The sequence below is a fragment of the Gallus gallus genome, chromosome 3 (genome assembly GCF_016699485.2).
Source record: "Gallus gallus isolate bGalGal1 chromosome 3, bGalGal1.mat.broiler.GRCg7b, whole genome shotgun sequence".
Classification (NCBI taxonomy): Eukaryota; Metazoa; Chordata; class Aves; order Galliformes; family Phasianidae; genus Gallus; species Gallus gallus.
In genome coordinates this window covers 86,769,707-86,792,441 of record NC_052534.1, presented here as the reverse complement: position 1 = coordinate 86,792,441, position 22,735 = coordinate 86,769,707, and the positions used below count along the sequence as shown (strand labels likewise).

The 22,735-nt window shown below is 36.2% G+C and overlaps 1 protein-coding gene across 50 annotated transcripts in view; it reads right to left on the bottom strand.

Moving 5' to 3' along the window:
• The window catches only part of DST (dystonin), a 295,306-nt gene that overhangs the window by 27,277 nt on the left and 245,294 nt on the right, over positions 1-22,735 (bottom strand). For all 50 annotated transcript variants that reach the window (XM_015284861.4, XM_015284867.4, XM_015284863.4 and 47 more), the window contains 14 exons: positions 21,118-21,321; positions 18,073-18,304; positions 17,499-17,725; positions 16,700-16,822; positions 14,877-14,978; positions 13,176-13,277; positions 11,915-12,088; positions 10,947-11,102; positions 8,236-8,433; positions 7,601-7,729; positions 4,461-4,631; positions 2,960-3,115; positions 2,519-2,725; positions 720-839 (listed from right to left, as the gene is read on the bottom strand). In XM_015284861.4, the coding sequence (XP_015140347.2) occupies positions 720-839; positions 2,519-2,725; positions 2,960-3,115; positions 4,461-4,631; positions 7,601-7,729; positions 8,236-8,433; positions 10,947-11,102; positions 11,915-12,088; positions 13,176-13,277; positions 14,877-14,978; positions 16,700-16,822; positions 17,499-17,725; positions 18,073-18,304; positions 21,118-21,321 (2,301 nt within the window). The remainder of the gene's footprint in view (positions 1-719; positions 840-2,518; positions 2,726-2,959; positions 3,116-4,460; positions 4,632-7,600; positions 7,730-8,235; positions 8,434-10,946; positions 11,103-11,914; positions 12,089-13,175; positions 13,278-14,876; positions 14,979-16,699; positions 16,823-17,498; positions 17,726-18,072; positions 18,305-21,117; positions 21,322-22,735) is intronic.

Here is a 22,735-nt window from a genome sequence, read left to right as displayed (position 1 = left end):
AACACTTCATCTCTGATGAAACTGCTCCAAGATAAATCTTTAGATACAGACTGTCTCTGAAGATTCAACCAGTCACCCACACTATCCTCACTAATACATCATTCAAGGCTGTTTACAAAAGTAAAAAAGAAGCAGACTTTGCTCTGTCCTTCATTTTTTTCAGGCTGATGTAACTGTAGAGCTCCCTTAAACTTCACATCAACTTTATTTGTTTGAAAAGCCATATTAACAGAGGAGATTGCTACGTTTTCTCCTGTAGTAGCTGGGTTTGTGGAAAAGTGCACCTGGAATTTTGAATCCTATGCAGAGAAATCACCTTTTCTACTAACAGTGTCAACTGTACTTTCTGGAGACTTCCATTAATAATTTCACTTGACTTAAAAAGCAACTGCCAGTGAGAATACCAATTATTTTTCATCCTTGAGATAACAAGAGATTCCTTCTCTGATAAAGTATAACTTCCCTTTTTTTTTTTTTATTTTTTTAAGTGCTATATAATTATGTCTTTCCTACTCAAAAGTAATCATTCCACCACAGATAAGGTTCTTTGAAAAGCATTTTTTGGACTCCTCACCTGTAACACACCATTTAGTTTTATGCTAATAACAATTTCACTGCAGTGAGTCCAGAAGTCCACCTCCTTTGCTAACTGTATGCAGTACAAAGCTGACAGACTTGCATTTAACTGGGCATCTTGCATTTCAGCAGTCACGACTCACCTTATGCTGCGCAAGCTGCATCTTTATTTTGTCAGGGTCATTTGCAATTTCAAGATCTGAGTCCAAAGATTTCTCTGATTCTTCCAGCCACTCCATAAGTTTGTGCCAGGCTTCATGGAACTGTGGGAAAGTGAGATTTGCATAGAGTTAAAAACACACTGATTCTTAAAATATTCCACAAACATTAAGCCCTGACCAGTTCTCTGCAGGTTGAACAAGTACTCTGCATACTTGGGAAAGGCTTGGTGTGATTTTTCTCCCTGGCCTCTCCAACCAGCCTGTGGACTTAATCACTGGGCTTAGCCTCCTTTCTCCCACATGAATTAGTAACCTCATATATACAATCTGTATGTAAGCCCACTATGTATCTTTCACAGCCATACTGGGAATTTCCATTGATGTGCTGGTCATTTAGATTCTACATTTTTAATACTGAATAAAAATAAAGCAAGAATCGGGCTTAGCCATTGCCTACGTGGGACAACAGCTATAAATCACTGGGGAAAACTGAACAGATGACAATCCAAGATCTTCCCTGAGATGTTCAAAAATGCTCTCATTGTATCAAATGCTATCTTGGTGGGCACCGAACAGATTCTTGATCTTCCTTCCTTTCTCAACAACAGTGCTTCAGGGAAGGAAGCAGAGAAAGACTAAAGATTCAACTAGCTTTCACAAAGTGGCAGGCCTTTGGGACTGGATTTTTATAGCTTGTTGTTTTTCTTTTCTTTTCTTTTTTTTTTTTTTAATTCTTCTTGCCTGGGCGGCCTAAATATGAAAGTATAAGGAACTAATTCAGAAAAGTGTTAGAACTCTTGGACTCTATTTTTCAGGGCTGCGGATCAGGCCTTGAAACTGATACCTGTCAGTACAGCTTCCCTCTGCACAGACAGTTGTCATCCTAAATGAATAAAACTAGTTGTATACAGCTTTTCAAAGTTGCAGAGTTGAAATCTTCTCTACTGTATATGTCATTGTAGAACTTCCATGAGTGTGAAAGCACAAGAGAAACTGCTGGGAATTTTCTTTTTTTTTAATGTTTGTTTTATAACATAATTATTGCTCAGAAAAGTTCTTATTCTAGCAGCTGAGTAGCAGTAACAATGAACATGAGAATGTGGTTTGGCTGTAAGCATGACCAAAGCTTCACTTGACTTACAAAAGCTAGAACTTCCTACTGACGTTTAAATATATTACATTCCTCTCACACATTTTGTATCTTATCATTTATGTTCCTCAGTGAGGGGAACATGAATCTAAAGAAAAGAAATGAATACTCCCTGGTCAGGAAAAGTCTGTAAAAAACTCTCCAGGTTTTTAAGGAAGTAAATTGAGAGATCTTAGAAGATGATGGTAAGTTAACTACTGTAAGAACCTGAGGAAGTGATGATTATTAATAGAGACAAAGTAAATAAAGGAAGAGAATACTAAGCAATTTTAAGCAATACTCTTACAGACTAGCAAAAGGTATTCATCACATTTTTAAAATATAAGGGGTTGATTGTGTAACTTCTTTTTGTGGACAGATGGCACTAATACACATCTGGAACCCACACTGCAACTTTCTTCTTTCAGACCATCCTGTACTGCAGACCCAAGTTATCGCTTGGGTTGAAAATGAAGACTTCACCTTCCAAATGAAGTGCTCTATGATTGCATCACAGAAATTGCTCCACTAACTTAACAGATACACCAATCCAGACATAGCTGAAAGTGCTTTAAAGCACCGTACACTTCAAGAGTCTGGATATAATTTCAGCTAAGTTCAAAGAGTTGTACAACAGCTGTTGTCCAATTACCTGTTTGGCTCGTTTCCTTGCATCATCCAAAGCTCTTCCCCTTTCGACTAAGCGCTGAACTACTTTTTCCCATCTACTTTGTACACTAATCAGCAGATTTTTAATAAGGACTACATCTTGTTTCTGGCTGAAGTATTTCAAATGGGTACCAGTTTTGTCCAGCTCTATGATCTGATCTCGATGAGAATTCACCTCTGTGGCAAAAACCTTCCAAAAAAAAAAAAAAAGAGAGAGAGAAATTTTTTGTAAATAATATATTACTCATGCACTGAGTAAACACTGAAAAAGCAGTGTGAAAAGAATGATATAGCAAGACCATAAAATGCAATTTAAAACAATGCAAATATTTCTGTGTGCCAGTGTTACAGGGTTGATTTGAACATTGTTGAAGTATCTCAACAGAGCAGGAGAAAAACATTACACATCTGTTTCTGTACATACCTTATGTTCATCAATTTGAAACAAGACAGTGTCCAAGATAAGACTTGGCCGAGAAGCTGCAGTTAGAGTTTGCTCCGCCTGCGTGAGCCAATTGATGAAATCTTGAAGTGAGTTGTGGAACTCCATTGCTAAATTGAGGGCTTCTTCCAGTTTGGTCTGTAAAGAAAGGTCATATCTTAATAGCATCTGATATTGTGCAGGGTATTCAGCTGAGTAAACTATCTTAATTTAGCATTTTGGAGTAAGCCATTTTAATTTAACATGTAGTTTAACATTTTTGAACATTCTTTCAACTCAAAATTTCTGAGTTTTATATTTTAAAATAATAGCCTGTGTTTGAGAATATTAAAGGGGATGGATAGAAACTTAACAGTAAAACTACTTATTACAGATGGGTAATAAATATAGCACCTAGTACTAGGATAAATTTAATACATTAGAACATTACATTTTCTGGTAGTTAATTGTAATGGGAGATATGGATTTATTTTATTTTATTTTTATACAAAACCAGTAGAATATCAGAAATCTCCAATGGTATTACACTTGGAAGAGCCTCAAAGTAGTCATCTAATTTATTCTTTTGTGCTAAAGAAGTAACAGGTTGGCCTAGATTACTTCTCTCTAATATTGCACAGTTGTCATTTTTGTTACCTGAACTGAGACTATATTTGGATACAGGGTTTTTTCAAACCATCAATATTGTTGGCCTAGCCAAGCAGTCCAGTCTTACATCTTCCTATAAGAAATGCTCAAATTGTGCATTAATTCACCCGACATTCTTTCATTATAAAGTTATCTTAAGAGACACCACCATTCTTACTTTAAAATATATCTAATTCGTGAGTTAAATATTTCTGCCTTATACACATTAGGGCTGAGCAGAGAATTCCTGTGTAATTATTGACTTTCTTCACTGCTTCACTGCGGTAGAGCAAATGCACTATATTTCATGAAGGGGTGAAAGCAAAATGGAATTATTAATTAAAAAAAAAAAAGTATGTTGCACATCAGTGAAATCATGCTATTGATCTACATTAGAGCAGAAGGTAGTTATTTGAAGTAAGTGGCAGAAGGCCAAGTCTTTGGGAATTTTAAGGAAAAATGGATAAAATCTAGGAAAAATAATGCAGCAATTCTGTACTGAGAAGAAAATAAACTTGAACGATCAAATAATTTAACTCTTTCTCTCATGTCTGTGATCACTGTAATGAAAAGCAGAAAAGCCCTTGCTCTATAAAGTGAGTATTAGTATCAGCTGAGATATTACTGTAGAATAATATGCCCTTCTCAGCTATCCTGCCCTGGTTATGGTTAATCAACTTCTCGAATCCCATTTTTCCCCAGTACTCGCTTAAGCACAGTAATGAATTCTGCACAACTATCTCTACAGTTGATTTTAAATCTAAAAGACTAAGCAAGTTTGCATGTATAAAAGGGCAGGACATTAGCAGTCTTAAATACATGATTTACACTTCTATTGTTATGTATAAACACATACTTTTCTTTCACCGAGCTTCGTTTGTACAGATTCCCACTTTTCTTTTAAGTTATTTATGTCCTGCTCAACATTTGTTTCAGCAGACTCTGGGCATCTTGCAAGCATCTGCTGGCCTTTCTGCATTAGACACTTATATGTCTCTTCTTTGGCTTCAAAGGCAGCACAAAGTTCCTAAAAAAAGAAACCAATAGAAAGTAAGTCAGGTAGAAATTCAATACTCTTTACGAATGTTAGCATAGCATCTATTCCTCCCCCAACATTTTGCGGGTATGATTAAGACTAATAAAAAAAACATATGTAATTCATAAAAAGCCAAATGAACAAAGAAAGGGCCCAATTCTTCAGGAAATGAGAACTTGTATTGTCTGTCAGATGTTCTTTCTGAGATGCAAAGCTTGGCAAAGAAAGTACTAGGCACTTATCTCATTGCACAAGATTTCCTACAACTCTGTTGGTTTACTGTCCATCTGTAGCTAAAACACAAGAAGTGTCAGCACTATACAGTGCGCTGAAAGCCCAGACATATCCAACACACCTTCAGAAGTAGGTGGGACAACATGGGAGGGCTGTTTTATTGTACATCATCTCTTGCATTTTGTCTGCATTTTCCTCCACTCACTAGACAAGAGCAAGATATTTTACACATATACAGAAAGCTGGAAAAATAATGGCAATTTGTTGTTTTACCTTCTAACTATTTGACTCACTATTCTCTTTTAACCATATTGAAGGTGAGGTGGCAAGAGAATTGGAAGTCACATATATTCCTCTCATTCAAAAGGGCATTTCCAAAATTTGCAACAAACTCTTGAAAATGCACAAATGAGGTTGGTGCACTCCCAGATGAGGATCTTCTTCCAGATGAACAGTAAGTGGCTTGTAAATGGGAGGAAAAGATTCCTCTGATTCCAAAGGAAATAATATAAACTCAGTATTTTCTGTGGGGTAGGAGGTACTGGTCACAGGGTTGTATCTGATTAAAGAGGAGGGCAGAGCAGGAAGTAGGTTCAACCGTGAGCTAAGACTCCAGAAGGCTTTGATACTTCTTCCTGAGGACCACGAACACTGCTCTTACCTCATCTGTTTTTTTCTTATGTTCCCAAACTCCTCAAAATATTTCTAGTTTCCTTAACTTTCCAGAGAACCTTTTTCTGCTGCAGTGCGAAAACCCCTCAGAAGTAAATGTAGGGAGCACAGCACAAGTGAGACACAGCATGGTAAGTATGGCCTGAAACACTGGGACTGCTCAGGGGAAGCCAAGGAGGCCTTTCTGTAAGCCTCTTTCCTGTTGGTGTCCAGTAACACCTCTTCATATCTGTTTTATTCCCAGAGCTGCCTCAGCTGGAAATGCTACCCAAGCACAACTCCATTTATGAACTGATTACAGTTCGGGGATCTTTTATTCATGAACGTAGAAACAGACCTTATACTCAAGATGATGATTCATAATGTTATTTCCAGTGAGAAAACACAGTAAAATATAGAGCAAAATTTTCTATTTCAGTTTCAGGCCACAAATTAATATAGTTTGTATCCCTTAAGAGCAAGTTGAAATTTGGAACTTACAATAAATTGTTCTCAACCTGACAACCCATCTCAGCATCTCCGTTGCCAAAAAAACAGAGAATTTAAACAGAGTTGCATAGATGCACTGAGTTTAACTAAACTGAAATAAAATCATTTTTTTTAAAGCTTATACACCCTTCAGGGATTATGGCAAGACAATGTCTGCAGTTGTATGACAATCCACAACATAGCATTGGCTTTTAAAATGCTTAGGTAGGAAATGATTGTACATGTGTACATACTACTGGGGACACATTCACACCTGTTCCAACAATTCAGATTTAAGATTCCTCTAATCTGTAAATGCAATACATATAAAAACTGACTTGCTGATTTGCATAGAACATACCAAAGAAAATTCTGATATTTTCCAGGGGAAATTTTTTGGTCTTGATCTGATTCTAAGTCCAGGATGAAAAATGGAAAGAACACCACTGGTTCCACCAGGTTCTTGATTACACAGCCCCCACCCTTGCAGGAACAATGTTTGGGGTTTTTGTTGTTGTTTTGTTTGTTGTGCTCTTTTTTTTTTTTTTTTAACGCAAAATGAGACAGATTTGAGAGGAAGGGGGTGTCGAAGAGTTAACATCCTTTCTATGTTTTACACTTGTTTCCTGCCATAACTGATTCTGAAACTGTAAATACTATTCCTTCTGAATAACAGTTACTGGTAAATATTGAAAAAAAAGGCCCCACATCTGTGGGCAAAACCTTTTGCATCATTCCAAAGCAAAATGTGATTTATTAAGCTGCAACAATGCAGTGCTTTAGTAGAAACTGTGTCAGGCATCTTAGAGCTCAAGGTTAGTTCAGTAAATACCACTCTCACATCTGAGCAAAGTGGTCAGAAGTTCATGTCACTGGGTTTGGGCTTATAACAAGGCCTAACAGCACAGCATGGTTTTATATAAGTGGAGCACTATGGACCACCTTCCTCTGAGGTAAGGCTTCAACAGTTAAAGTGTCCTTTATCAAGCTTTGTGGCCCTACAGGGGAAAAAAAATCCATAGTTTTGCTCTTATAAAGGAAGGAAGTGAAGGAAGGGAATAATTCAGACATCCTAATCAGATTTCCATTTCTAATTAAAGCAGAGTTTTTATGATCCATTAGTCCTAATTACATCTGTGCTAATGATGATTTCAATGTCAGCTTTGGTTAAATAAAGAATAAAAGATCAAGTCCCTTGATTCAAGGTCCAAATGAATGTGGATCCCTTTCAGATTCGTCTTCATATCTGAGAAAGAGCATAAATTGTAGTTATGGGGACAGAAGAGGGAAGGAGCATATGAATCACTGAAAAATCTGTAAACACTTTCTGTTTTCTTTCTGAAAACAAGGACGAAAAAACTTGTATTTCTCTCTCAATACTACTTATGGCTAAGCTTTGGGCACCTCCCAAATTACTACTTTTGCTCCACTGAAAATAACAGTACAGTTTGAAGGCTATTAAATTTTTTAAGATACAGTACAGACATTGTGATATATAGACCACGCACTGTATTTAGCATAAATACTCATGAAAGATAGTTAGCCCTGAAATGCAATTTGCAAAGCATTCTAGTACTGATACTTACCATATGGGTATTAAGCTGTTCTCTTGCTGTTTCTGGTAAGCCTCCAACAGGTTTTGATGCCAACAGTTGACGTTCAGTGTCTGTCAGCCATTGCTGCATATCTTCAACTTCACCATGGAAACCTTGGGCCTAAATTATACCACAGCATTTTAGAGCTTACTTAAATGTTTTCCACTCCAAATTCTAGTTCAGATGCAGAACTATATTGGCAACAGATTTAATCAGGTATTTTCAGTAATCAGAGGAAATGAAAGAAAGAAAAACAGCAAAGGAAAAACACAACAAAACAACATTTAAACTACCCCCATTTATCATAATGGAAAAGTACAAAAACCATGGAAATCCTGAAAGAAGGCTAAATGAGCCACTGTGAGATCAATGTTTTCCCTGAGTAATATACCTATATAGAATCTTTAGACTTTAAAAATAAATAGGCCAAAAACTGAGGTCTTGATTCAGCTTTGTAGAAGACAAAGGACAGCTGCGGAAAGTTCAGCTGGATCTAAACTTTAGCCAAATTTAGGAGTGGCTGCATTATGGCTTCCACTTAGGTTAATTTCCAGTGCATTTCTAGTATTTTATGTAAAAAGACACTTTTTCTGAGTTATCTCTTTCTTTCATCATTTCCTGCTCACCTGGATCAAGGCACTGTCCAGCTGCTGTTTTCTTTGTTCTGTTTTTTCCAACACATTTTGCCAGCGCTGATTCAGAAGTTCCAACTTGCTCCGTAAATTACTTGCTTCTTCAACAGCACTTGACTCAATCAGGTCACTTCCTGCTTTCTTAACTGCTTCTACTGTAGACTGATGAGCTAAAACATCATTCTGTAGCACCTACAATTGTAACACAGCACGTATGACTGGCTATGTTGATAAGTTATTGAATAAAGGCAAACATAGTAACCAAGCTAGTTCTAACCCAGCTACAAGACAGTAGTTAACAATTAGCACAGGTATTAGTTACAAAAGCTAATAACTAGTCTAACTTCAATCAAAAGCAATAACAGACCACTCTGCCAGAATGTTGTGTTTTGCTTTTATATAGTGGAAAAAATATATATCCTTTCTGAATACACATCTTTTTGAAATTAAGCTTTCTGGCACTGCTAGTGAGGATGCACATCTGAGACATCCAGATCACTTCACTTTCCTTCATTTACTACATATGTTCTTTAACAGCACTTTTCTTTGATTTTGAGGGCAAGGTGTGAAAACAGTACTATAAATAGTATTGCTGACTCCTCCTGGAGCAGTAGGCTAAGGAGAAAAAGGAACAAGAAGACAACATTCTGACTGCCTCTATGTCTTTTTACACATTTCAGGTCTACAACCAGTCTCATGTATGTCAGGCTAGCAGTACACTTCAATTGTCCTAGGAATATTTATAATGCTTAACACTATTAAGGCCTCTACTATTAAGACCTTGTTTAAGATCTGTTGCCATCAACCACAGTAGAACCACAAAGGACAAAAAGTATGTTTGGGAAAAATAAGCTGTTTTCAGAAAGATTAAATAATAATAATTATAATAAAGAGAAAGCTTTAAAGTACCAGGAATAAAGAACAGGTAGCAATGCTGTGCAAAATGGTTAGGAAGGAAATTACAAACCACACCTACGAAATTCAACTTTTTGACTACTCTCTTCCAGGAGATGTGGTTCAAACTTATGTCCACCAAAATGCTAGCATAAGGAGATAAAAAGAAAAGGCTAAACACAAAGGAACTTTCTTCATCAAAAGAGTGATCAGGCACCGGAACAGGCTGCCCAGGGAGGCAGCTGAATCACCATCCCAGGAGGTGCTAAAAAAATGTTTAGATATGGTACCGAGGGACATGGTTTAGTGGGGAAATATTGGTGGTAGGTCGACAATTGGACTAGATGATTTTGAGGGTCTTTTCCCAACCTTGGTGATTCTATGATTTTAACTTTTAAATAAAATACACTGATCAAGTCACAATGAAAAAACAAGGCACAAGCAGTCTTTGTATACAGAATATGCACACCTTTGCTTTAATTCTTCTAAGCCAAGCTCAATACATAAATATATAAATAAGGGGATATTCACACAAGCAGATGCATCTTAATCCTCCCTGCCTGCTGAGGCTCACTAGGAACAAGGTCTATTCTTTCCAAAGTTATTCAAGAGATGGATGTTTTTCCAGGCTACCACAGGATGCACTACTGGGTGAACTTTCTAACCTATAAATTCTATTTTACAAAACGCAAGTAGATTGGTCGATGAGTTTGCTGAACTCCTTCAGTACTGAAGGCAGATGAAGTCGTATATGATATCTGGATGCCTCTTCAGCAGTAAAACACTTTGACTCAGTAAGAATATGAAAGTTTCCACTGAGTGGAAGGTGGACTTATAAACAGATTTTTGTTTTTTTTAAGGATCTGTTTCTAACAGTGGTCGTATAGGGCATACATATATTTTACTCTGCACTGGTTCCCACTGATCACCCAAAAAGATTCAGAAGCTGCATAGCTGCACTAACACAGACAATGAAAATGCCTTAATTATCTGTGTATTCTCAATTCCACTCTATTCTCTCTAAATCCAAAATGAACTCTGAGTAATTTTCACATCAGGCCGAAAATAAGGGGATAGAACCTGAAGGATAGGTTTTGTGAGGTTAGTATGAAATCTAAAGAGATAGAGAAGTCCTTTTGCTCTTTAGAGATGCTTTTCTAAATAAACAATGAAAGCATTCTTCCACCAGCTCCAAAGCCACATTAGCCAGAAAAAATGCTATTAAAAAAAACCCACAAACCACCACCACCACCAACAAAACCCTACACTGTATGTAGCAAAGATAGAAAGACGGAGACATGAATACCCCCTGAAATTTGCTAAGAGTTTCAGAGAAGCACTCTCTTTGTTGCCAGGACCCAACCAAGACACAATTTTGCAGAATTCAGAACTGCACTCAGTGTCAGATCACTTTATTTCTGACAAGAAAGAAGAAAGATGTGTGAAGGTCAGGTGTGTTTTCTAAGACCTGGCCTAAATAGAACTAGTCAAGGAGTTTATTGCTTCAAGGAGATTTAATATGCACGATGACTTTTCAGTTCCCTGGATCAAATGAAGGTGAAAAAAGGTGGAGACCAGGGTCAGCTGTTCTTTTTTGGCTACGTTATTTGCATAGCATATGCAAGGAATAAAAAAATATAGAAGAGTAAGAGAAAAGATATTAGATTTTCCACTCCCGCATTTCAGCCACAATCTGCATCTTGAAAATTTCTATAAAGAACTATTTATCAAGCGCAAAGTTTTACTACAAGTCTCATCACTAAGATAAACATCAAAAAACATTTCATATAATATTTGTTGTAATTACATACATGATGTTTGGCAAGTTCAATTTCAATAGCCTTGGGGTCTCCACCCACGGGTTTCTGTTCATTCAGCAAGTCTTCTGTATGCGTCAGCCACGTAAGTAACTCATCCAGGGCATGCTGGAACTGCCCCAAGGCTAACAAGGCACCTTCCAGCTTGTGCTATAGTAAAAATAAAATAAATTAACAATAAAATGGTTTCACGATGCTATTGAATTGGCTTAAATTACCATTAGTCACCATAACCCAGAGTGGAGTCCATACTTATGATAGCATAAAAAAGAGAGACAAACAGCTATTCAACACAGCAACTGCTTTATAGTCAGAGCTGAGTTAGCAAATCCATTGTAAAGCCTTACGTTCCAGGCTTAAACTCCTGATCTCCGAAGATCCCATGTAACCAGAGCAGAGCTAAGATTGAAAGCCCTCTCATCAGAGATGTGGCAGTAGTTTTCATATTTTAAAATATAATTTCAATATAAATGCATCTTGATGCATCATCTTCTTAAAATGGCTCTTTGCAGCAAAATGATTCAATTTAGAAAAAAAAAAAACACTTCAAAGCACTGCAACTTTCTCTCTTTGATAATTTAATGTTTTGTAAAGAATAGTGAAACATTTTAATATTCAGATTAAGGTTTTAAGAAAAAGTGCTCAGTTCAGAAGCTAATAATGATTTTGCAAATATAAACATGCTTTCAACTGCTACTTTAAATGTCATCAAATAATCAAAATAAAATAATAATGATTTGACTCTACACTGCTGACAAAGGAAGTGACAGAAGTACTGCTAAAGGTTTTTAAAAAACACCGTAAAAGCAACTCAGTAAATTACTGAAATTAAAATTCCATTAAATATAGTTCTATAATTTCCAAACAAAAAAGACTAAATATATAAATTGTTACAAACATTATGCGTAATTTCTCATAAAAACTAATTCATGAATGAAGCCTCCACCTTCAGATTTATTTACCTGTCTATTTATAATTTTTTCCTCCAGGCTGTCCCACATTATTCTGAGCTCTGAGAGAGGGTCTTGAACAGTGTGCTTGTCACTTTCCTGTGTTACCTTCTTCAGCAATAGTTCTGCTTGATGGTTCAGTCTTTCCATTTCTATCTGCTGCTGATAAGCTTCTGTTTTAAATTGCTATGGTAAATAGAAAAATAATAAAAATAAACACATATCATAATGACTTTCTTGCACATTACAGCAATACTTACAATACTAATACATCACGGTCAACTTTCACAAATTTGGGGGTTAGTGTTCACGGTTCAAAATGCACATAAAATACAATTCAGATGGTTCCAGTTAATTCAAAATACCAGATACTGCTAACAGTAAGCAGAGGATAACGATACCCAATAGAAAAGTACTCTCTAATGATCTTGCTGGCTTGTAAACAAGACAGAACTTGAGTAATTTCTAGCTCTTGTGGTTGCAGCAATAAAAGACTCTAAATAGAATTATTCTGCAAAAGACCTGAAGGCAACCTTTCTATAGTACAACACGCTCTTGTACAGACAACTAAGGCACAGTCCGAATACAATTTGCAGATGTATGCTCTTCTGAACTGCAGATGATAGATAGATACAGTTCATTTGAAGTCATATCATAAGATTATAGATGAAGAAAACAACCTGTCCACAATCAAAACATTTTACAAGTCAGGAATAAAACCAAGGATATCAATTACTACACATCCCCACTTTTTATTTAAAATATGTAGAGCAACCTATCAGAGTCAGGATCCTTAGTCAAATAATCATACGGGCAGGTTTCTAAGTGCAAAACTTTGACTTACAGTTTATTGGATGTATTGGGAATGATGCAGTAATATGTTTGAACACTTAGAGAAAGCTGATAATGGTGGAAGTGAAGCTCTGAAAGCATTTTCTCAGAGCATCAAGGAAACTGTTTATTGTGGAAGACAGAAAATTTAATCATAGCAAAAGAACCCTCTTTATAACCTTACATCTTTTGAAAGAGAAGGAATGCTACCACTAGTAATGTAACCCCATCAAAATCTATTCCAAAGCCATCCATCATATGTTTTATAATGTAAACTTTGCAACGAAATGTTACTTCAAATTTTCATACAGATTCTTTCTTTAAAACTAAAAATGAAAATTGTTTAGAGTCGTGAAAAATTCCGAATATGACAAACGATGCAAAAAAAAAAAAAAAAAATAGACAGATGAAAATATAAATGAAATAAATGGTTATTTCATACCTTAAGTTCCTCAGTTTGTTGCTTCACTGTCTCCAGATCTGTTCCAACGGGGGACATAGATGCTAGCTTGATGCCAGCAATGTCTACCCAGTCAAATATTGCCTGAAAATCACAATATGAAACTAAATATGAATGCAGAGAAATAGTATCATGTTTAAAAGTTTCAATAAGTAAAATATCTGAATGTATTTTACTTCAGAGAACAATACTGCTATGCTCTTTAAAAAAAAAAACAGATTTCTTTAACAGAATATACATTCTTGACAATGCAAAAGTTCAAATATCGATTAACTTCAGTACTCCATTAATCAATACAAGAATGTATGGACTGCTGTTATTAGCAGCAATGCTCCCCACTTTACTTCTTGAGTAAAATCAGCAACTTTTATGAACTATCTGGAAAGTAAGTACAAGGCAAACTCTCAGTTCCATGTCATATGGGGCTAAGATGGTAGGCTGTGGCTGAATGATATAAAAATTTCAACCATGATTATTAAAAAGCACTAATTAACAAAGTTCTGTTGAAGAGCAATGTTATCTTGTGTGAAGAATGTGGAAGAAGACCCATTCAGTAGATATTAGGTACTGAATGGCCATAACAAAGCTTGACTGAATCTCCAGAGGATAACACAGTTATAACTTCAAACGGTCAATGAAGTGCACCCAGTTGTGAGGCTTTGGGGGTATCACTTTTGTTTCCAAAAGTACCTCAAGAACATCCTGCTTACAGATTACCAACACCTACATCAATCTGAGTAATTGCACAGGGGAAAAAACACCTCTGGTAGTTCTTTTTGCCTCTGCCTGTTAACCATGATTCATGAGGGAGAAACGGGTAGGAGTTCTTGTCACAGTGGCCTACAGTTCTCTGAGGAAAGGAGAACTATCTTCAACAAGCTCAACAGGATGAGGCAGCTACAGTACAGCTAATGATCTGTCCACAACACTTTTCATATTGTCTACTGAAATGTGCACCAGGAGGCATTAAAATACACAAATTACCAAGTTTGTACAAACACAAAAACACAAAATATTTAAACCAATGGCAATGTTACTAACGTAATCCTACACATCAACCATGGTATAGTACAAACAGAGTATCTGGAAAACAATAAATAATGATGTGCACTGAAAAACATGCATGATGTGTGCTATTATTGCATGTTCTGCTGCTTGATCTGCACTGAATACATGAAAAACTTGCCTCAGCATCATGTAAACCTGTAATTTTGTGTTTCAAGGGTTTAATGAAACAAGAAAGATGTTTTTAATTGGCTAACATTAAGAGTGGAGTAAAACTTAAGTTCTTTAACTGTCCTCCATTCAAGGAAAACAGCAGCAGTGAGTATATTGACCAATAATCTGTTCCTTTCAGTTCATATGACTTTGTCACATCAACTTGCCTATCATATGAATTACTATTATAATGTGAGCAGGATTACTATGAAATTGTGTGGTATCAAAAAAAACCTCTGCACTTGCCAATAAGCAAGGAGATTTTACCATGGAATCTAGATATAATGCAGTATATGAACAATACAAAGCAAATCAACAGAAAATACCTGCTTGCTGAATAGTCAGTATAAGCAGTGATGCGTTACTTGTCACCCACTCAATCACATTACATTTTAAATAAAACCACATTAAATCCTATTAACTCAAGATTGGATTAGGTATATCGGGTGTATCACACCATCTTACCTGCAGTCCATCTTGGTATTGAACAGCTGCCTGCATAGCTTCGGCAAGCTTATCCACTCGCTCTTTCCATGTTTTGTTTAAGGCATCCCAGGCAGAGTTCAGCTGCAAATAAGTGCAATTTATATCATTAGACAAAAATTTATCTGCCATATAAATTGCATTCACTAAATAGATATTGCTCAGTAGCTCCAATAAATCAAACACGAACATTTCATATTCACTTCATATTAAACCTCTTGTTCTATCACTGCTTAGTTTCCTTCAGAATGCACTAGAGGTTTTATCATACAGAAGGTACATAATTCAACAGTGACTACATATTTATTAACATAGGGATTATAGTCAGTATGGGAAATGTCAAATCATTTGGAGTTGAATCTTTAGAATAAAGGCAGCATAAAAGAAAATTGCATTACCAAATGTGAGAGAAATTAAAAGTCTTTTGTAGTCATGCGAACAGGACTGGTCTCAGTTAAGATACTTTGCATAAAGCATATGAAACTTATTCTTGCATCATTTTCACAAGAAATAGTCATATGTTACATTAATCAGTAATTTTTTATATGTCTTCTATAAAAAATTAATCCATAAAGCAAGAAAATTATTTTTTCTGTACATTCAAATCTGAGTCAATGTTTATTTATCCAAGAGGCCAACCTTACTTTAACACAAAGGCTCCAGGGAAATCTTACTTTTGGTCCCAAAATTTTATTTCCAGAATTTCTTTGAGGGCAGGGAATACTACTATCAGCTGAACAAGAATTATGAAGTCTACCGCAAAAGTAATGCCTCCCACCTTATTACGTTAGTTCACAATGTTAAAGGTGGATATTGGTGGTATAGCACTGTGAAGGTTGAACAGATGGCAGCAGAGGGGCAGTCTGACAAAATAGCATCTCACATGGAAATGCGTATGAAGGAAAAGCATGGAATTGGATTCCTCCATGAGGAAAAAATGGCACCCACTGACATTCACTGATGCTTGCTGAACATTCATGGAGACCAAACAGAGAGGCAATGGGTGGTATATTTCAGCAGTAGCAGAAGTAAAGTGAAAAACAAGCCACATTCCAGACAGTCACACACAGCTATCACACTATGAAATAAAGTGCGTTTCGATCAGTTCATCTACGCAGATGGACAGATTACAACCTAGGAACTGTGCATGGAGCTGACTATTAACTTCAGTGCATCAGAAATGATGGTGGCAGTGTTGGAAAATTTGTGAAAGCTGGATCCCAGAAATGCTCACACAGGAATGGAAAGAACACTATATACAAATCCAGGACTTACTGAACCAATACGTGTCTGAAAGTGACAGTTTCCTAGATCACACTGCAGAACTGCAGCCCTCAGCAGAGGGAAGAAAAGAAAAAGACAACCTTTGTCTTGCAACACAATAACGTCAGGCCTCATGCCTGTTTGAAGATCATGGAGCACAACGCCAATCTTGGGCTGGACTCTCCCGGTGCATCCACCATATAGTCTGCATTTGGTGCCCCTTCTGACTTCCATCTGTTCGGTTTGATGATAGACTGCAGGATAATATTTACCTAGCAATGATGCCATCAATGCAGCTGTGAAGCAGTGGGTCACACCTCTAATGACCATGGCATGGAGGCTCTTTTTCATCACTGGCAAAAATGCACAGCTAGTGATGGTGACTGTGTTGAAAAACAGTGTTTTGTAGTTGAGAATTCGTTCTATCAAATAGTGTTACCATGTCCTTTGTATCAGTTGTAGTTTCCAAGGAAATAAACAGGCATTACTTTCCAAGCTACATACATAATGTTAATAAATTTGAGCATCTGCATTTCCCATACCTCATCTATACTCTTGTTGACAATAGGTTTGTCAGGCTCTCCACAGGCAGCTCTAAGTTCAGAGCCTAGGCTTACAACGCTCTCTAGTTCTTCTTGCAGTCCATCAATTTCTTCTTTAGCAGCCTACAAGGAAAAAAAAAATCCAACGCTGGTAATATTACATTCAATAATTTATGTACAGCTTGCTTTTAACACAGAACACATCCATATTTGACTTGTGCTCTTTAAAGTCACCTGGACTTACAACTGGATGCTTAAAATATCAGCATCCCTTTTCAGTGTCAGAGTAAATCATATGACATCAGTCTAAATTATAAACAGATAATGATGTCCTTTGATACGAGATGGAAAAAAATAAACAGGAAGTTTTAAATTAAGTTTCTTTAATCAAAATGTTTTCTTTTTCAGAGGTTATCATTCACTTTCAAATCTGTAGCTATCAGCATAAATAATTACAGACTTGGAGAGTAATACACACATCCGTATGCCTTTCATTTAGATGTTGTGTATTACCTGGAATCTAAAGTATGAGTCAAGTCTTGGTGACATATATATTATATGCATACGTATAAACAGATATGTACATATAATGACAGGCATAAGCTGCATGCTCATTGCAATTAAGCACTGATATGTATCATTTGCCATAGACTCTTGAGATATCATTATAGTAAATTTCTATATAATTATCCCTCTTTGTCTCTTAAAAAAAATATATATCCTCTGTTATTTCCTAATAATTCTGTCTTTTCTCTGCATACTGTAAATAAAATACTTTGCATCAACTTAAACAACTGACCTCAGCAGCTTCTTGCTGTTGCTTGACTACAGATGGGTCAACTCCAGGTCCCTCCAGTTCTCGAATGAAGTCCTGAGTATCTTTAATAGTAGCTACGAGAGCCATATGATCACACCAGAACTTTTCAGCTAGTTCCATAACATCCAACAATTTGGCCTCCCTTTCCTCAGTCAAGGTCTGGATGTCTTGCCAAATAAGGACCATTTGGTCTAGTTTATCTTGCACAACTAAACAACAAAGGAAGGAGATTACTACCTTGGCAAACAATTCTTGGCCATATATATCTCTACAGCTCTACAACAGAAACATGTGTATATTTTAAAATTTATACTTCAGAATTGGTTCTTTACAAGACTTTTTACAATGTTAAGTAAAAACAAAGAACAAGACATTTAAAAATAAAACAAAGGCCAGACCCATGATGAATTACTAAATGAATGTCTTGTTTTTTTATATCTTCAGCAACTTCTCCAGTAGAATACAATCCCCAGATTAGTGGCCACCAAAAATGAAGATTTTTATGTGATGAACCTTGCTGCACTTCTACTACATGAGTCTTTCCTTGGTGTACTACCTTTAGCAGATACATCCTTATCTGCTCCTTCTGAGCGAGCGATCATTTCTTCCCCTCGCTGCTTAAGCGTCTCATAGACTGGCTGAAGTTTTTCCAGATCCATTGACACATTCTTATTTTCACTAATTTGCTCTTTAATCTTCTCAACCTCTGCTGAGATTGAAGGTGGCTGCCTCAGACGTTCAACTATGCGTTGCAAACTCTCAAGAGTTGGATCTATCTTGTCATGAAACTGAGAGGGTGGAAAAGGACAGAAAGAAACGGTAGAGAAATTAGAACAAAGATGTTTGAAAAATTGTGTCTGAAAGTTCTCTTGGAATAGTATACTTTAAGATTAACTTATTTAACATCTCTAGTTATATATGTACAACTTGCAATACCCCTGGGTGGTTCTCTCCCTCTTAATATCTAAAAGAAACACATGACTCTGCAAAATGGTGGTACTTCTCAGATTTAAGAGATACAGAACTTTACTATCAAGTCCAGGTTTAATCCTGAAACAATCCACCTGAAAATACTACACACGGCAGCACCTACCTGCATGCAGTCAGTCCTGCATAATTAGTACATTACTTTGTATCTTATTTTGGAAAGCTGTGGCTTTCTGATTGTATCATTTTAGAAAGATACTTATCTTAATATTAATTACATGTATTTTCATATCAAAACCACCATATTGCATATAAGCCCTGATTAGGATTTGATATTTAAGGTCATTCAAAAAGACATTTGCCTAATGCCCAAGTGGTGCTCATTGGTGCAGTAAATGTACATTACCTCCTGCAACTAAAAGCTCACAGCAGCATGTATTACATTCATCCACATTTGACTCAAAGCCCATGCACCCAGAAACTCTGTTACATCTACATTAATTAGCATTGTTTATCCTTTGGTACAAGTCTAAAGTTAAGCACTAAAATACTGTGCTGGATTCATACAGATTACTAAAAGCATCTCACAGCCAACAACCATGCCCTTTCCAAGTTTCAGAAATTATTAAATTGTGGGTACAGAACCAGCAGGATCTACAAAGAGCACTCTTTACTACACTTGGGAAGGTTGCAAGAACAAGCACAGCAAAACAAGCTTATTGCACATGAAGAAATAGCTACATCCTTAGTATTTAAAGAAATACATGCAAAACAAATGTAATTCGTTTTTTCCACTGTATAGACTCTAATGTTATGAACTCTATTTTCATTAGAAGTGCAACTATCATATAAGCTAGCAAAACGCAATATATAAAGATAAGCAACCTCCCTACATTCCAGACTTCTGAAAAACTGGTTATGGCAAGAAAACTTTGCAGAAGTGATAAAAACTGAAATAAATTTGGCAATATTCAAATCTCATTTTAGGACACATATCCTGCATTTTTAAATTCTCAGTCCATACAGTGGGCCTCATTTTACTCTGACTTCAATGACTGAGACAAGGTGATTTAGAACTTAAAAGGAGGAAAGGCAAGTCATTAAAATCTCTCTTTCTGGCTCCATAGGTCACATACTGCCTTTGATATATAACGTAATTTAACATAATTTGAAACCTGAAGAGTTAAATAATTATTCTTCCTGGACTGTCTAGACAAACACTGACATATCCACTATACTACAGAGTCTGAATATATATTTACACATCTTAATAAAGAAAGAGTTTATATAAAATTACATTCTGGAGGTAAGAATGTTTGGCTTTCCCATCTGCATATACATTTACGTACATTAAATACTTTAAGGTTCATTTTATAAGTAATTACATATTTTCTCAACATCTGATTATATTCTAGCTGTTACCAAAGAATGCATTTTCCTTCTTGCTTTCTGATCTTAGCCTTCTGTACCTTTCTGTACTTAAGCACATCTTGTTAATGTCTGTCACATATAAAGCAAAGGCTCAAACGCTAAATAAATGTCTTGATTTTCAAACATGCAGCACATATGCAAAAGAAAAAATACTGAATCTAAGTAAACAGGCATCTTTCAGAGGTGTGAAGAAAGAGGCTACTTAGAATGACTGAAAGTAGCATGGAATAGTGGCTACTACCAGGTCAAAAAATGAATGACATCTGATGTCACTTTTTTTTCCTAAGAATCTTCAATTCTGTCTGTAATGTCTAAGAATACAGCGTTAAGTACCATGACATATGACGACAATTATTTAGAGTGAAGAATCAATGAGAACCTTAAGGTCTCTTTCATGATTTAGTGTTCTAGTCCTGGGAAGAAATATAGCACTTAATTGACAACCAACAGACAAAAAAGGGAATTTACCATAAAAACAGTGCTACAGGACACAAAACTTTTATCAGGTTTTTGTGTAGGTTCACGTACACAGTTAATGAGGACTTTTTTCTGAATTTGGTGTCACATCAAAGGATTTCATTTTGGATTTAATGACAAATTAATCCAGTATTATCAAGTTCCTAGGAACTGATACCTATCAATACGCTAATAAGGTTAATTCCATGGAGTAATAAGATACACAGCTTTTGTGGACTTGACCTGAATTTTATGCTTACGATAATATTTTCTGAAGTCTAACTTGCTCACAATTCTTTTACGTGAAAAAGTTCAAGAACAGATTACATTAAGTTCCCATGAGTCTATAATGAAGACCAAATGCTATGCATGGTTAGGTACCCTCTAGTTACAGTCTATTAAAGGAACGGCTGAAGTTGCCAAGCTCTAGATATGACAATATGCAAAGCTAACTGATTAACAGAGACATTCAGATCAAGCACAGCATCAGCTATTAACAGACCAGTAAAAGAAAACTGAATAAACTGGAAATCTGACATTGTTAGATCAAATATTCCTTTTTTGACATTTTAAAATTGAGAACTGATATTTTTCAACTGCAGCAGAGTCATAAAATTATAACCCCTCAGGAAAATCAATGCCATGAGAAGTAATATGAACATTCACACACCATTCAGCTGAAAAATCCACATAAAACAGCAGTTTAGTCTTGATATATATTCATACAAAATGATAATGTCTGTGCATCTTTCCATTCAAATGAATCTAATCATACTTAAAATGATACCTGGGTACACTGAGAAAGGGCTTCATCCAGTGCCAGTGCTCTCTTTTTGACATCTTCCTTAATTTTACTGTAAAGGGTGTCAGCTGCCACATATTTCTCTTGGATAGAGAAACCTTCTCCTGGGCTCAGCTCCAGCAACTGAGGCCCAGTTTTATTCATCTTATCTATATGAGGCTTGTGCTCAGCAATCAGCTCACGCAGTTGCTATAACAAATGAAAAAAACTTATCAGTTTCTTATGCTTAGACCACCACATTACAGCTGTCCACACTTCAAACACATCCAGCTGGCAAGAAATTCCAAACAAATACCTGTCATCCTAATGTAAAGCACAAATAATATTAAATAACGTTAATGACTGCTCTGCCAGTGATGATTCCCTTTCCAAAAGCGAGAGCTACCCAGCCAGGAAACATCACAATTAAAGATACATTGGAAAGGGCCATGAAATACTCCTTCAAGGCATATCATTACATGTAGAATGCGTGGTGCCAACAGATGATGTTGGCTGCAGATGATGTTGGCAACAGACACTCCCCATCATTTTTAGGACCTATAATGACAGAAATGGTAACTATATTCCAAATATTTGCATAATACCACTACATATATACATTTTCTTGCTGATATGTGCCAAAAAGCCTTCCACTGAAGAACATCACAGAACGAGGAATTGAAGTTGCAATAATAGTAATGCAAGTTATCCTTGAGTTAAAAGAGGAAAGTAGAACAAAGAGGAGGTTAAAAAACAAAACAAAACAAAACAAACAAACAAAAAGTGAAAATGATAGAGGGCAATGAAGATGTACGAGTGTTTTCTTGTTTACCAAGAAATTAATATACAAATTAGATTTGATTTCAGCCACCTACTCCCTCTCAACACCCACCCCCAAAGTAAGTCCAAACCACAGAAAAGTGCAAAAGGCCAAAAGGTAATGGTATTTTGTCTTCCAGCTTGCCTAAGTATTTTGCTTTTGTTTACTTGCACCCATAGATCTGACAAAAGGAAGAGATTTCAGGTGGAGTAACCTAACCATTCCCTTCAGTTTCATTTATTGTCTCAGTTCATCCTTTCCTTTTCAGAAAAAACCCACTGTCTGGTGAGACACTGCTCCTCTCAGTGCTGTGAGCTCCATGCTCCATTCTAGCCTACAGTCACTGTGTAGGAATGACAGGCTAGAGCAAGCACATGCTCTGTTCCTCCTGGTTCAGGGATTGTTTAAACAAACGAAGACACAGAAAAGGGCTTATATCAGTCTCAGTGTAAATAAATCCTCTTCTCTTCAACTGAGGTCCTTCCCTTAAAAAGAAATCCTGATACTGGCTTGCTTACGTGCTCCTCCCCAGAAGAGGAGGAGTTGGGAAGCCTGAAAATAGAGTGACGACAACTATCCACTGTTCACTGATGAAGAAACAACAATGAAAATCAAAAAGAAAAAACAACAACAAAAACCAAAAAGCAAGGACTAGCTACTGCCTGAGAACATAATTCTACTTGCATACCTTGCATAAAGAAAAACGATACTGATTAGCACAGAAAAAGGAAAATGCTAAGCTAAGAATAGTTGGCAAGTTTTTAGAAAATCATTTTATGTATTTTATTTTTGTGTACAAGTAGA